Source organism: Cebidichthys violaceus, unplaced genomic scaffold, assembly GCF_023349555.1.
Source record: "Cebidichthys violaceus isolate CVI_PGR_0920_01 unplaced genomic scaffold, fCebVio1.0.p SCAF_25, whole genome shotgun sequence".
NCBI lineage: Eukaryota > Metazoa > Chordata > Actinopteri > Perciformes > Stichaeidae > Cebidichthys > Cebidichthys violaceus.
Window position 1 is genome coordinate 5,468,255 of NW_027176428.1, and position 16,843 is coordinate 5,485,097.

General features: G+C 38.8%; 1 protein-coding gene across 2 annotated transcripts; it reads left to right on the top strand.

Moving 5' to 3' along the window:
* Positions 1-1,973: 1,973 nt before the first annotated feature.
* On the top strand, positions 1,974-7,302 carry tmem183a (transmembrane protein 183A). Of its 2 annotated transcripts, none has more exons than XM_068720497.1 (8): positions 1,974-2,161; positions 2,511-2,600; positions 2,700-2,870; positions 2,973-3,132; positions 3,574-3,754; positions 5,335-5,415; positions 5,536-5,691; positions 5,991-7,302. In XM_068720497.1, exons 1-8 carry the CDS (start codon positions 2,098-2,100, stop codon positions 6,174-6,176), a joined length of 1,089 nt encoding a protein of 362 aa, XP_068576598.1. In that variant the 5' UTR covers positions 1,974-2,097; the 3' UTR covers positions 6,177-7,302. The 2 variants fall into 2 exon arrangements, with proteins under 2 accessions (XP_068576598.1, XP_068576600.1); XM_068720499.1 differs by having other exon boundaries at positions 5,539-5,691.
* The last annotated feature ends 9,541 nt before the right edge of the window (positions 7,303-16,843 follow it).

The window sequence follows — 16,843 nt, forward strand, 5'->3', positions numbered from 1 at the left end:
ACCGTTTAACATTTGAAGAACAAGGGACTTGGTTCCTTGATTTAAAATGAAACATAAATATAATCTATAATTTATGTATAAGCATGTTGCTGTGGCAATACATTTGGCAATAAGAAAAATAGCAGCAAAAACTTTATTTTCCATCTCTAAGTTATAACCGTGATGGTTGTTGGAAGTTCTGTAAATTGAAGTTCTGTTATTCCGACTGTAAAACTAATAATGATTGCAGTGTAAAGCATTTGTAAGTCACTGAATTTCCCTGCAATTATTTAGACACATTAAAGATATGCCTGCTTTTGTAAAAAAAAAACATAGAGCCAATGCATCCCCACATTTCCACATGACCACACTATGATCAGATTTGTATTTAAATACTGCTCTGACAAAATTCTGCAGGGGTTTGGCTGCTGTAAAGTGTGAAGTGGATATCATTATTTGGGTAAAAATTCAATCAATTTAAAAAAATACGTAAAGTTAATTTGTCATGGAAAGATAAAAGAAATAATTTGCCTACCGAAGACAAATTAAATTAAACAAGAGCTTGTTGGAAGAAGTGTTTCAACATCCGTTAACTATTTTCTGATTATGAAAGAGGTCTAAACCCATACAATATTACCCATCATTAGTTCCTTCAATTATGTATTAATTTTCTCCTATGTGCCAATATAGATGATGTAATTTTAAAATTATTTTTTTCTATCAATTTATATTACCTTTTTAATATGAGTAAATATGGATCAATCATGTATATATTTGCATACTCAGTGCAAGAAGATCACAACTTGAGTTCAAAAGCCTCCACTCAATTATATTTCACCTTTTAAGTTTAGATAGAAGCTGATGAGATGAGGCTAAACCTCATTAATATACTATATCATTGATTTGTAATTACTGATACATTACATTATTTCAATGTTGAAGCTGGCAAAGTTTGGGCTTTTATTTTTTGCTATACTGCCTAGCTCGTGAATTTCACCGGATCATTGCAGTCTTATCTTTATCCATAATAATACTTCATCATTTATATGTTGATTAGGTATTGTGCTATTATTCGAAATGTGGTCTTTTTTTGGTCTTATCTGAACTACAAAATTTAAACAAATTTTGCTTTGTTTCATAGATTTTACTCTAGGAGATGTGGCTCTCTGCAGTGGAGTTGTAAAGGCTTTGACAACAATGTTGTCAACAGCCATTTTGGGATGCTGTGGCCTGCAGCACTTTCACAAAATATTTACATAGGTCACTGAACACAGCACTGTGGATCTTTTTAGCATTGTGACTCTTGGGCCTGGTAACAATAAGTGATTTCTGCCAATGTCTTCCTTCTCTGACAGATGAACATTATTTAAGTGTATTGGCTCAGTGATGTCTTGTGTGCTTTAATGGTGTGCATTAGAAACCTTATGAGAGACCGAGTCATAAAGTTTCTGTACTTTCATTCACTTTCTGATACTGTTGAGTAATATGTGGATGGGCAGATGAAACGAGTAACACAGTAATAATCTTATGGCTCCTTAGCACTTGCTTCCTTTGATATTGTCTCAAACAGATAGTATTTGAGACAATATCAAATGCACTAATATACAAAGATATAGATATAGAGATGTTATTAAAACGGAAATCGAGAAATAAAAGGAACATCTATTTTCACCACTGACGATCAACAAATTTATTTACTTATTTTTTCTTTGGCTTAAATATTCATAAAGCATGCTGAAAAAAAGCCCAGCTGCTTCAGATTGTGTTACTGTTCCTCCAAAAAAATAGAAAACATCAGTCAAATACTTGACTGACTTCATTTTTACGTAATTGGCTGTAAAAACAAAGGGACAGACATTTTCTACACTTTTGGTCACGAGAAATCATTGAAATGCTCGAAATGACCAGCAGAGGACAGTAAAGCCGCAGAGGGGGAAAATGACAACGATACTCTCGCGTTACTTGCATCGTCACGTCATTCCATGATGGCTGAAGATCCTGGCGGAACATTTTTCAATTTCTTTCTCATTTTTCTTTCTTTCTCTCTACTTCAGCTTGCCATAGAGACATGGCAGGACCCACAGGCCCGTTAAGCGTTCGCAGATCATTTGTGTCGACATGCCCAAGAAAGGGAACCGAAAACGGCTGAAATTTAGAGCCGGGGACGTTTGTTCGGAATCAGGTAACGTTACTTTTACAATAGCCGGTTAGCTAACGCTGCCTAGCCCATACATTCATGGATTGTACCCGCCAACTGTTAGCACTCAACATTTAATTATTTGACTCGTATACTACAGTATAGCTAAAGTAAGTACTTACTACGGTGGCCTTTTAGTGATTGTTTTCTGGTATTAGCAAGAGCTAAAGGTAGCTACATCTAACGTCAGCGCTAAACTAATTCACCGGTTATGTAAGTTAACGTCAACAATTGGCCTCCTGTCAGTAGTGGTCATAGCTGGTTTTGCTATTTGAAAGACAAATGCCTTCTAGACAGTGTAAATATTAGAAAATATATCATTTTTTTTCCCCAGTGACCGTTGCTGATTATGCTGATGCCGACCCAGCCATTGTTAAGTCCGGGAGGGTGAAAAAGGCTGTTGCAAATGCAGTTGAGAAAGAAGGTAACATTTAATGATGTAGCGTCACAGCCTAACGATTTGGTATATTTGACTTTACAGTGTAATTTGGCCAGATGATTCAAATGTGTAACTGTGTTTCAGTGAAATTACTCTGTGGCCTGGAGGCCTCTCAGGGTGCTGTAGAGGAGGTCCTCTCGTCTTCACTGAGCGTCACAGCCAACGCTCTGGACAGCAGTGATGACCTAGAACCGGAAGAGGATGGAGAAAATGATGCTAAAGTGGCCCACAAGAAGAAAAACAAGAGGAGAAAGGGTATTATTTGTGTAAAAATCTGTAATGCACATAGAGGATATGTACATGAGTCATAACATTGAGGACTGAATAGTTAACTGTGATGTTTGCACGTTTTCACAGAAAGCATTGAGAGCAGTGATGGGGGGGAGTACCCAGTGGATATTTGGTTAATGCTCGCCTCCTATATCCGGCCCGAGGACGTGTGCAGATTTGCTCTAATCTGTAGGAATGCCTGGACAGTCACGTGCACCGCTGCGTTTTGGACCAGGCTCTACAGAAGGTGAGGTGGTTTTTATTGATCAACTACGTGCAGTCAATGGTGAACAGATAAGAAGAGCTTGTATTTATTTCAATTTCAACAATATTTTTTGTACAAATTATTGTGAAGTTAAACAGAAAAATGTGTTTCTGCTCCCTCAAGGCCCAATTTAAAACTGAATTGGAAGCAATGTTTATGGGATTTTGGTTGTTTGAAGTATTCCTTGCTGGTTCTCCCCTCAAAAGTCAGTAGAAGTGAAAGTACTGCTCAGATTAAAACCTGTCTTTCTTCCATGCTTTTACTTTACACATTTTTTGATTAACGTAATAAAATAATACATTTGTCAGAATGAAAACTACCTTACATGTAAAGTTCATGATTTATTCATAAAATGAGGACCATATCCAATAAACGGACACTTTGTATAACTAACATGTTTTCTCGCTCTTCCATCTCTCACAGGCACTACAAGACTGATGCTGACCTGCCGTTCCGTCTCCAGCCTGACTGCATTGACCGGATGTGCTCTTTACGTGCCCGTGTCATTCGCTCCCTTTTCCATTTGTATGAGCCATTCAGCCTGCGTGTCTCAAAAATTCCTGCCCTGCCAGAATCCACGCCCACGACCGTGCTCAACTCCAAGGTAAATACTTTGATGTGTATTCAGCCACCTAACTTCACGGATGTGGAGCTTAAGTTTTGTATTTATTTTGTTTATGTGTTAGTATTGCAAGCTATTAGCTTAAAGGCTTAAGAGATCTGGCCTTTTTATGCAAATGTGCCAATGACTAAATAGGAAATCTTAGGGCTAACCAATCCTGCTGATGTGATATTGAGGCTATCCACAACCAGCCAGCCAGGTAGTGTTGTGGCAAAATGACGAGAAGAGACGTTGAATTGGAGTTGCAACCCAGTGGGAAGTGTTTTAATAAGCACAAGGCAACATACAACAAATCCAAAGTATTAGTTCTTACTCTTATAGGCCAAATCCTAATGTCCTCCCTAAACACTAAGCTCTGAACCCTCAAGGACTTAATTGACGTCACCTGGTAAATGGTTGAGTGTGAGAGGCTGCAAAGGCTCGAAATGGTGTAAATATGAATGGGACAGCACTTTGCTGCAACATATCACGTTACCATGAAAACAACAAAAAATAAGATGTATAATTGTGTGTATTTATTTACTTTGTACTCCCTGATTTGAATGTCTTCCAGGCTCTTTCCTCACAAGATGAGAGGTGATTTCATATAATCTATTTACTTGTTTTTGTCAAAACATCTTCGATGACAAAATCAAATATTTGATTGATAAATAAATAAATATCGTCTGATTTCAAGTTTATTTTTTGTTCCATCTTTAACCCTCAATGTTTCTGTGTAAATATAATATGACAGGCTGAACACACGTGAGCCGTCCTCTTTGTTTACTTTTTTTAACGTCCCCATGCGTCCGCTGGTTACCCCGTGTTTAACGTCACGTTGCTATGACTTGTGGGTAATTCCCTTAGGCTAAGTCAGCATACCATGCTGACTTATTGAAAGGGTTCATAAAGGGCTCAAAATGTCTACCAGAGAGCCCTCAAACACTTGACGATTTGATGTGGGACATCCCTAAACCCTCACGGACTTCGCGGGAGCGCGCCTCAAAGTCTGTGAGTCCGTAAGGGGGGACATTGGTATTGGGCCGTAGTCTAACTTCCGCCCCCTTATGTCACTTTCCACCAATCAAATCAGATCAGAACACAGCACATCTGGTCTCCTCATTATGTCATGCTCTCATGTCTTCGCCTGGGTCAAGATAACCTTTTGGCAGAACACCTGATACATGTACGGGAAATGTTTGGAATCAAATTGTGAGTGATATATTTAAATTTGTCTGGCGCGCCTTTATCACTTTCTAGGAATGTTTTTATGAAACCAAATGTCTTCAATGTAGCAGGTTATATATACCATTTTCCAAATGTGGTGTATTTAGAATACAAGTTATATGATGATTTTCTTCAACAGTAGCACAAAGGGACCCAGAGTAAGTTGAACTCTTCATGATAGAGGCCCCTTGTGTAGTTTTGACACGTCTCATTTTGTCTCGTGTTTTATCTCATTTTTATATTTTTTTTAAAACAAGAAGGACACCAGGAAGAAAGACACATATGCATGTCCAAACTTAAACTAGCCTTTCATTATGGAAATGTTGTTTTTATGTGCTCAATATTTCCTGTTGCAGTGTTTACTGTTCTGGGTTGGAAAAGTGTCCGGTACTCGGCCTGAGGCACTGTGGGAGTTCAACTTCAAGTTTCTAAAGCAGGTTTGTTTAAAACCAACTATACTTCTTTCCTAATATGATTACTTTTTACAGTGTTGGTAATAACCGGGATGTTGCTGTCATATTTACTTTTGCGTGTTATTGTGGTTATTTCCATCCCAGCAGGGACACAGTAAGAATGGTTGTGCCAAGTCCTTGTGCATGCCCAGACAATACGAAGATGTCCACACGAACCCAGACTCTGACTGCTACATGCTTCAGGTCACCACCCTCAACTTCATCTTCACCCCTGTGGTCATGGGCATGACACTGTCCCTGGTTAGTAACGCTTGATTTTTGGTGGATATTGGGCACTACTTTATATGGTAGAGAGAGCTGTGTTGGTAGTTATGTCATCACACATAGTTGTTGTATGAGTTACAGTCTATAAGAGTTTGTAGGTGTCGCCTAAAACTGAATGAATGAAAAGAGACGGTCTGTTTTTAGTGAATCACGCCAAAAAACATCAACCAGGCATTCAACCACTTGGCTGTAATTCTAGTGGATTATGAAATAGTGCACTAAGATCCTTAACTCCTCTCCTAATTTGAACTGGTTTGTCTCCGTCTTTGTTATAGTTCACAATCAACGTTAGCACAGACATGCGGCACCACCGCGTTCGTCTGGTGTTCCAGGATACGCCACTCCAGCGGTGGAAGAAGAGGGGGGATCAGGGCGGGACCCAGGTGGTGTTGGACCCGGTACACAGTGTGAAGCTCATGGACTGGTGGCACCCACAGTACCCTTCCTCACCCTACATATAGGAATCCATCACACCAAGAACTCTGCTCTTATCACTTCCCACTCATCAGAAATACAATATCGGATGACTCTGCAAAACCCTGGATTATGTTCATGCTCAGTTGATTCAACGTTTCACATTTCGATCATTTTCAGATGATGGCAAGAATATAATGTTTCACAATATAGAAAACACTGTGATTAGATCACAGTGATAGATGATGTATATTGATTAATTACTCAATGTGTATATTTAGAGCTACCAGTTGCATAAAAAATTCACAAGTCTGCCATTATTTTTTATTAGGCAATATGTTGCATGCTGAACCTACATGTGTAACACATATTTTAAAACTCATAGTGGAACATTGTACCGTCCTCCTTTGGTTTGTTTTTAAACTCACTTGAAAAGTTACAAAAAAGTATCTTGATTTTCCATTGGTTTAGAATTTTACAATGTTGCATCAACAGAGTTGTATTGTTTAAGTCATGTTTTTAATGTATGTATTTAGTTCAAGGCAGCAGCACTTGGTATTATGTGATTAGTGACACTGCTCTTTACTGAATTAGCCAAAGAGATGATTTACCTCAGACGTCTTCCACTCATCTATTGATTTGGGTGGTTCTTAACATCTTGATTGTCTCCTTCCTGACTTTGTGAGCCACGAGCCCCACTGCCTGCTGTGAAATCTCATTCTCAACTTTGAATGGCTCAAAGTGATAAAAGTGGTCTTCAGTGAGTGTTGGATATGAGATGAATCATACCAATCACATGCTTGACTATGATTGGGAAAGAGCTACCATTGGTTTATCCGTCCATCAGACTCCTAAGTTATTTAACCTGGATTGATTTGCACATATACATATATTGTGAATGAAAAAACAATAATTTAACCACAAACAATTTACATTTCCAAGAATAAAAGTTGAAGACAGCTGGATGTTGTGGTTATCAGCAGTTGATTGTTTAAGTGGTTTGTCTAGTTTCATCAGATGAGTTAATTGATAAAAAAAAGGACTGCACTGAATTAAAATTTGTACTGCCTATTCAAAATGCCTCCAGTCTTGTCATGAAATGTTGATTTACAATATATAGTTTTTTGATTTTGCTTCCCTCGTGTTGTCATACTGGGTATTACCGCAGTGCTATGGTCCTCCTTATCTATCTATATATCTATATATATATATAGATATATATATATATATGTATATATGTATGTGTATATATATATATATGTGTATATATATATATATGTATGTGTATATGTATATGTGTATATATATATATATATATGTATGTATAGATGTATATATGTATAGATGTGTGTATATATATATATATGTATATATATATATATATATGTATATGTATGTATATATATATATGTATATGTATGTATATATATATATGTATGTGTATATATATATATATATATATATGTATATATATATATATATATATATATATGTATGTATATATATATATATATATATATGTATATGTTCTCCTGCTGTTCAGGCACTTATACAAGTGGACATGCCATATTCTTTTGAGACATTTTTAAATACAGCAGTCAGACATTAGGTGGTCTTTATAATCACTATACACACATGCCTGCTGTGAATTGTCAAATGAACCACATTATAAAACTGACAGAAATGTGATTTTAAATGTGTGTCAACAGTATGTGGTTCCTGTGATTAACATAATATGACCTGTTATGTATTATTAGACGCCTGTGCAATAATACATAAATTCACAAACTGAACTAAAGAATACAAGGCCACAATCTCCACTAAAAACAAATTAAGATTAATAATTAAAATGTATTGGATCACATTGTATTGCACAGGGTATTAACACAACCCCTTCATCCTAACACTGATACATTACTGTAAAAGATAATTGAGCCTAAACTAAGTGCGTTATGAATATGAAACAAGAATAAAAGAACCGTCTCCATTGCAGGCGGTAAAAAAAAAACCTGATAAAGATGGAAGTTGTCTCTCTATAGTCGTGTTGGTACTTTTGGAAGTCTTCGGCTAAAGTTAGAGGACCTCATAAAACCTATGCAGTCAACAGGCATCACGTCATCGCCTCAAAATACCAGTCTGTGGAAGAGATGAGGGAAAACTACATTTCCCACAAACCCATCTGCGCTTTGCTATTGGTGGTGGTACAGGTGACCAAAGACGCTCCTAGTTGTGACAACATCTCGACGGACTAAACGAAAACAAATTAGCCTCCGAAGTGCCAGTGGTGGTACACGCTGGAGCAGTCAGTCAGTCAAATACAGAGACACTTGAAACTCTTTTATCTTTTTAAACGCGAGCCTTTTCCTTCCGACAGTGCCGGGGCAGGTTTGGTATGATCAGAGCGCACGAGAGAAGTGGGCACGCACTTTTCCGCAACCTGACTTCTTTACTTCGTTCTGTCTGACCTTCAGAGCGGGTAAGTGATATTTTACCTCCGACACTGAAATTTAACTTCTGCTACTCCACCAGTAACTCTGGAAACCCGCGAGCACTAATTCGAAGTGAGTATTTCCCGATTTACATAGAAAGTCTCGTGATGCATTAAGTTTTAAAATGAACAGTAGCCAACTTGTTATTTGTCCTCAGGAGAATAAATGCAACACTGTCTTGCACTTGTCATTACATGTTGCTAAATCATTGCAAACATATTTATTTAACAATCTCTGCATTGCAGACGAGATACGTGTGTGCTTATACAGCCATATACCCTAAAACTTGACATGGGCTACAGGCTGCAAGCATCACAAATCAAAAGGCATCGTTTCTCAAGCTCCAGCTCATGGTATTATTCATTACTATGAATCTGAATATATAATAATTGTAGAAAGATGTAGTCATCCATGAGCACACATCAAACTTTTTAGAACAAAATAGATATCCAAAACATTTCCACATGGTTACTTTGTGTTTGGAAGTCATTTTTCAGTTTATTTTTCTCAGATATTTCCCAGTTTCACAAAAAAATAAGGAATACTGGAAAAATAAAATAACATAAAATAGCACTGAAATGTGTCTATTGTGGACACTGGTACCATTTGAGAAACCGCTGGGTTAGACCACAATGCGCCACTTTCCCCTTTTTACTGTCATCAGTGGAGAACTTGCCCTCTTGCCATTTATAAGCATTGGCCAGGCTGGTATCAGTAACACCACCTTAGCCCCGGGGTATGCTGCTATAAGCGGTGGGACTGTAAACCGTATATGCTCTTCTGCCTATTCAAGTACTTTGCTTGAAAATCCTTCATGGTGCAAAAACAAAAATAATGAAAGCACCACTGACTGTTTATGCCCCCTTTGTTCCCTCTGCAGAGTGGGCTATATTTACACACTGTGTTTTATTAATAGTGTGTGTATGTGCGGAGTGTAAGGAAGAGTTTGTTATTATGCCTAATGCTATCCAGTAATGCAATGTCAATGTTTTATTCTTATGATAATAATAGACATTTACCTGGGATTTAGCTGTGATTTTAAAAGGAACTACATATCTTATCTTGTTTTACTGTAGAATATGGGCAACGTTTCTGCATAAAAGTGAGATATTTGTATAGTAATCCACATAGAAATCATTATAATAGGTATAGTCCTGATTACTTTTGAGGAAGTAAGAGAGAGAGATGCGAGGAAAAGACGTGAGGATGGAGGAGCCCATTATGTCAAATTAAAAATGCTCGACTCCAGAGCGTTTGTCTTAAGCTGCATGTAGTTGCATTAAACTATGTGCCACATGTGGAGGTGCGGCATTTACATTTCTTGCCACTTGATAAAAGACTTCTGTATAGGATACACCTGTGTTTCCTCGCTCTAAGCTCCTCCAGGAACCTCCTTGCTCCTCGAGGTTGCAGATCAGGAGAGAGGACGCGAGGAAGCATAGGTGAGCCTAATGAAAAGCACCCAAGTGTTTGACATTACGCCCCGGTCTCTAACCTTTGACCTCTCCACCTAGCCTCTGTGATCATCCATACCATTCTCCAGAACGCACAATCAGGGTGAAAGGTCCGAGCAGGAAGGTCTTAATAGGTCTGACGGCTTGTAACTGACGAGTACCTTTTTTGTCGAGGTTCTGCTTGCGCTCGTGACTTGTTTACTTTCGTTCTTAGTGCCTTTCTAATAAATGTCCCCGTAGACTTCACCATTAGCGCTGATCCAGTGACGACAACGTTGTGTTACGAGACACTATGATGACAGATAATAAAGTGAGTTACCAGAAATAGAAAATCTAGAGCTCAGCGATTCCAATAAATGTTGTGATTACATAGATTATGAAAGATGGTTTAAGGAACTGCAGCCACGAGAAACAACATGAAAAACCTAAATAGAGCAATGATCAAACTATCAGCAGTTAATAATCTCTTTAATGACTGTAGGTTGGTAGAAATCTGCATAAAAGGTTAGGTGTTCCTTTTCCAATCGCCTCCAGTAAAATTAGTTTTGCAGGGAAGTAGCACAGGATCACTGAGGTTAATCAACCATAGTGACGATTTAGGATTATTGTTGGCCCGTGTATTTTCCTATTTGTATTTTGATGTAAAAGGAAGACAGAAATGTGATACTGTAGGACAAAAGAACTTTCACCTCTTTGTTGCTCACTGTCACTGAGAGACAGATGGGCATTCACATGCATGGAGGCAGGTTCAGCTGCAGCTCCGAGGAAATAATGTATTTTGATACATTAGAGTAGTTTGTTTGGCTCGGGCACACACGGTATGTATGCATAAACATTTCTGTATTTAAACACACACAAACACTGAGTGAATGTGTCGTTGATGTGTGTTGAGGCCAAGGCTTTTTCCACTGATGCAGAGTTGTAGCACGCAAAGTAGTTAAACAGCAGTTATGTCATCACACTGTTAAACCTGAATTACCGTTCTCCTGGAAAGACACTAAACCTTTCTATCTCTGTTTGGATTGTCTCTCTTTTGCATTGCCTTTATCTGCCTACTCCTCATTTTTGTGAATCTATTAGTGAATGAAAACTTGTCCGTAACCAGATCAAAAAGATAGATCTACTGCGCAGAGTCACTGGCACAAAGTTTTGCTAGACCTGTGACACTAATACAGTGCTGCCACATATCAATAAATCATTTTAACTGAATTGAATTATTGGCTGGAAAGTTATCATGTGCTTCTTGCTGTGTTTATATAATGTTCCCTAGGAATGCTTCTTAACCAAAATCCTGTCAGAGGATCAAAGAAGATTACTCACGATGTCTGCTGCCTGCTTAATAACACAGCATCAAGACTCTTTATAAGACAAAAGTTGGATGCAATAACCAGTTGTGTTAGAGGAGAATAGACGCAAAGTGAGCTTAAGATCTTTACCAGTGCTCACTCATTGCCAACACAAGCTTTTGTACAGCCTAGAAGCACTGAGGACAGATACACATTGAGGAGGCAGTGGGGTTGTGGAGTGCACACAGTATGAAGGGTCAGGGGTCAGTAAACACTGTGAGGTCACTGTCAGCAAGGTCAGAGGGGATTGTTCACTATGTAGAGCAGTGGTGACGCCCGGCAGACTGATTGCACTCTCTCCTATAGCACAGCAGCAGCCTGCTCAGATGGCCAGCAAAGGAAAACAAAGTCGGGTTTCACCAGAGGTGACCATTTTGAATTATTGGTTGAAATGATATCCTAGTTACCAAAACTACTGGCTGCATTGGATAATTTCTTGTATGTTTTGAATGTGAGACGCATACAATCGGATCACGAAAGTGTACAAATAAGCGCAAGCTTTACATCCTGTATGTATGGAAAAGTGTGTGTGCATGGGTCGTGTTTTCGGCCTCATTGGACTCGTGTCTGCTTGTAAGTGTTGGAGATGGGGTTAATTTTCTTCAGGTAAATAAAGGCAGCGTTGCACACACGCATAGGCACAATGACTCGGCTCAATGGATGTACTCTAGTGTGAAAGAGCATCGGGTGTGTGTAAACACAGCTCTATCCATCTGCCACAGGGACAAATCTCCTGTGACCTGGACAGTGTTTTTACCGCTTCGTGACTAGACCAGAAAAAGTTGAATAAGGAAGTGTCTTTGTGGTGTTTCCCTTAAAAATAAAAAAACACACAAAACAAACTACCGAATATGTTTGAAATGCTCTGACTTTTTAAACCACAAGAATGACATCTTGGCATGTGCTATGTGACAACATGACCCATGATCTATCAGAGGTGAGTGTGGGTGGAGCATTTTAGCGCATGTGCTGAATGTGTGACTCCACTTCCTCATCTTATCTCCACTGTTTCATATCCTCTTTTGACTGACAGACATTAGTGATTGTCTCTCGCAGTCTGTCTTTTCTCAGTAAGAATGGCGTCTCAAATGCATCTGTGATCACACACTGCAGCTGGCCTGTTGTGTACGTTTGGACAATTTGTTTGACAGTATGAACAGCAGGGGTGTAGTTTTATCTTTCTGCAACTTAGAGGCCCACAATGATTTTCAAGAGTTATATTTCTATCTCTTCATAAAGACGTTCATCAGTCGTCTCAACCATGGTTTTTTAAGACATTTGTAGGCTTATTTTTCCCACACTACCACACTTTATGTTGTAATGTTGACAATTTTGTAAACAATGTTCACAGGACCACAAATGGGGAAAAAAGCTTTTGGGCTGTTTTTTAATAATCAGATGAATTCAATTCAATCAACAAGTGATCAAACCTCAGTATAATTTTCTCTCCTCGAAACAAGCAAAAATATATAAATAATATGAGTCAATCTGACTTGTTTCTTTTGCAGTTTCACTTCTTTCAGCAAACTGTGTCTGTCGGTGTGTATTGTGAAATATCTTATTTGTGTTTTGCTTCAAGAAAATTTGATTTCAAGGCTCCCTACAGCATTGAAGATTTTAACACACACGCGCACAAATAAAATCGATCTATTTCATTGCTGTTGAAAGTCTGTTGCTACCGAACATTCTTACTAACCCTCGAATGAACTCTGCACTCTCTTAATAAAATGCCCTCCGGTCTCCTCAAAGAGGTTTTCGATTATGCAATTCCTAGTATTCTTTCCAACAGTTTCGACTAATTGCAATCAAAACAGAAAGGCCGCTTCTCTCAATATCATTTTTTGATTCAGTCTGGTTTTGTATGAAGCTGTTAAATGACTCACTGATGACTCATGACATGACTTTGCAAATATACTCATGGATCGCACGTCTGCCTTTGATAGGGCAGCCATGACTTACTGATTGTCTTTAGCATATGGTTAGTATAAATGCCAGCGACTGGTTTTCATCTCTTATCATGTCAACTTCTTCTGTCAAGATGGACACTTTCTCTATTCTCATTTGCTTGTAGCTCCTTCTGGCTCACACACCATCCGTCACATTGCTCTCCATCTTCACTCTGGATATTTCAGAAGTACAGTATTTCCTTCCACTTATGCTGATGACACTTGGCTTTGAGATCAGAATCAAATACAAGGTCTTACTGTTCGATACATTTTTGTTTGTGATTGCTGTATTACACCACAAAGGTGTTTCAATTTCAACGTTTCTGTTGTGAGTTAACTGAGCTAGTCTAAAACAGGATGTCTTTGAGGCTCTCTCAATAACCGAGTATCATTTGTGATCATGAAAGTTTTATAATTTTAAAGAGGAAGGAGGACCTTTTGCACATTCAAAATTAGCATCAACTTGTGCTGTTGTTGTTACACATACCTTTTAAGTAACGTGGAAGGACTAATTTGTGATTTGCCAAGATGAGTATTTTCCCAGATGTGAACTGTAAATTGGTCTTAAACAACATTGGGAGTGAAATCGTCTTAGTGGAGATAATCTCTTATTCAAACCCGTGTGATACCACTGGTCAGCTGAAGAACTGAATGGATGCTCCTCCTTCAGTCGATAGCAGGCGCTCTTCTCATTTTAGAAGGGCTGTTATCTGCTGGGATTAGTAGCAGCTGCACTGTACTCTGCCTGAGTTTATTGATGTTTTTATTAGGCAATCTCTTCCTCCTCTCTGTTAGTGTTAGCCATAGTCCATGGCAAAATCATCTGTAGAGGAAATACAGTGATCTACTGTATAAGGTTGTGCGTGTGTGTCTGTGTATAGAGAAACGACATTCCTTTGTCTGCACTGCTTAATCAAAACCTGTCCCCATATTTGGTCATTCTACGAGAAATGTATGTTGATCTGACAAACGTACGCAGCTCCTTTTGTAAGCTTATTTATTAATTAACTTTATTATTATCGTCCTCTTGACCCCTCCTTGAACTCTTCCAGTGATTTTAATTGTTCTTTCCTCCTTTTCTTTACCTGTTCTGCTGTCTCTCTGCAGTCCTTTCTCCTCCTCTCAAAAGTCTAAAGGGCTCAAAGGCAGCAATATTCTTCATACTAATGGTTATTAATTTAACAAAAAATTGGAAAAAGAAAACAAAGGACAGTGAAAGAGGAAGAGGAGTTGAGCAGTAAAGAGCAGGTTTTATCTCACAACTCATCTCCCAAATGCCTTCCATTCCATCTCAACGTACGTACATAGTGACGCTCACTCATGCAAACAGAAATGCTGTGCAGCTAGTTGGCTGGTTATTGCACTACTCTCTCTCTCTCTCTCTCTCTCTCTCTCTCTCTCTCTCTCTCTATCACACACAAACACACTGTTGTTTACTTGGAATTCATAGCAGTTAATTAATATTCTCCAAATAGAAAAAGAGTGCTCTAAAAATATACATCTAGTGGCTTTGTGATTGGGATATCCAGCCATAGCAGCCCCAATAAAATCATCTCTTGAGCTACAATTTTGTGCAAAGTATGGAAATACAATGTATCATTCAACCACTAAAGAGGGCTTAATATAAATGCACACAACTTGAGGTCACCTCAGGGCATATGATGTAGCACACTTGTTTTAATAACCATTTCACAGCCAACGATTGTTTGAACTTATTGAAATTTATATTGAAAAGATACCGTGTGTGTGTGTGTGTGTGTGTGTGTGTGTGTGTGTGTGTGTGTGTGTGTGTGTGTGTGTTTGGGTCCTGCCTCCTCCATAGGCCATTGTCAAAAGAGGACAAGGCTGTCTTGGTCAATGATTTCCCCTCCTACATATATGCCTTATGATTGGCCATACTTGACAGGAACGCAGCTTTTCCAGCCAATGAGCTGAGGGCCTTAGGGGGGTCCTGCCTCTGGACCAAAATAGCCCAGTAAATACACTGCGGGCACTATGAGAACTGGAGCTGGCCCACTGTTGAGTGCTATGTGTACAAACAAGGGATGCTTGTCAGCCGGGTACTGCTGAAGCATGCTGGCCAGTGTTCTCCTCTGTTGTGATAGGCACAACAAGCTGAGTGGCACTTTGATACCAGTGTTTGTGTTTCTGCATTCAGGGATGCAGGACGGTAGAGGAGAGTGTGGATGGAGATGTACTAATAGTTTGTTGATGGAAGAGTTGTTGTAACACATTACTCAGTGGGGATCCATCAAACAAGCTGCTGCTCGTAATGGGCATTCTGCATGTGGCCTTTACAGTTTGTTTGTGCACGTGTGTGTTACAACCCGAGGCAGATGCGGATTGACTTGCTAATTGATTTTAAAGCTGGCCACTCTGCATTTTAGCTTATGAGTTGAGTTTACAGCCGAGGTCTGATAAGGAGGAATGTCTTCAGTGATGGGTACAGTTTTTTTGGCTCAACAGTTGAAATCAGAGTCGCATCACTTCATAAAGGAGTGTGATAGACAACAAGTTTACATTGACAATTACTTAATTAAAAACCTTTTTTGTCCTCTGAATCCTTTAGCATATTGCCGCATCCTCCTTATTTTGGACCCGTCCATGTATAGATTTTCCACATATTCTGAAGTGAAAATATTCTGCTATATATATAATGCATAATTTCCCCACTAGGAGGCTCCTTCAATAGTCCTGTCAGCAAGTGGTCATCAGTCTACCTTTTGTTGTTTCTTTGATTTGTTGTCTGTGTGTCTGCTTTTGGAGTGATGAGCTTGTGTTGTCTATTTAATTGAGAATGTTGAGGCACTAATCTGTGTTTGTGTGTGTTTTTGCTTGTGCTGACATAAAAATGGGTGCACAATCATGAAGGAAGTCAGTCAGAGGGAGGAGTGATTCTGGACGTGAATGACTTGTTTCTTGTAAACAAATCTTACTACACTTTTTTCAGAGGCAGTTTAACTTCAATCTGAACTCGCTTGCTTGTCACAAGGAAATCAGCGGTCCTGCAGCTCCATTTTATACGCAAAGTACTGTGTGTGTGTGTGTGTGTGTGTGTGTGTGTGTGTGTGTGTGTGTGTGTGTGTGTGTGCGCGCGCACAGATAGGTTATATAGGTTACTGGGATGCTCTTATCCTACAGTACACACAGACACGCTAAGCCAGTTGTAAGCATTATTTTTATTGTCTACTGACCTAAAGATAAGGATATTCTATTTTTATTTTAATAGTGCAAGTTACAAAAATGTGTGCTGCACTGCATTGTAGCATCTCAAATTTTCTAAAAAGCAGTTTCTTATGCGATCACTTTCGCAATGTCACATGTAATCAGTGATGTCTCGGAAATGTACGAAGACCCATTTGCATCAGTCACAAACTGATCCACTGTCCAGTGATTCAATGCTCCGTGGTCACCTTACCTGTGCATATTTAATAAAAACAGCATCCGGTTGGTTTTGTTTTTAACAATACCGTGACTTT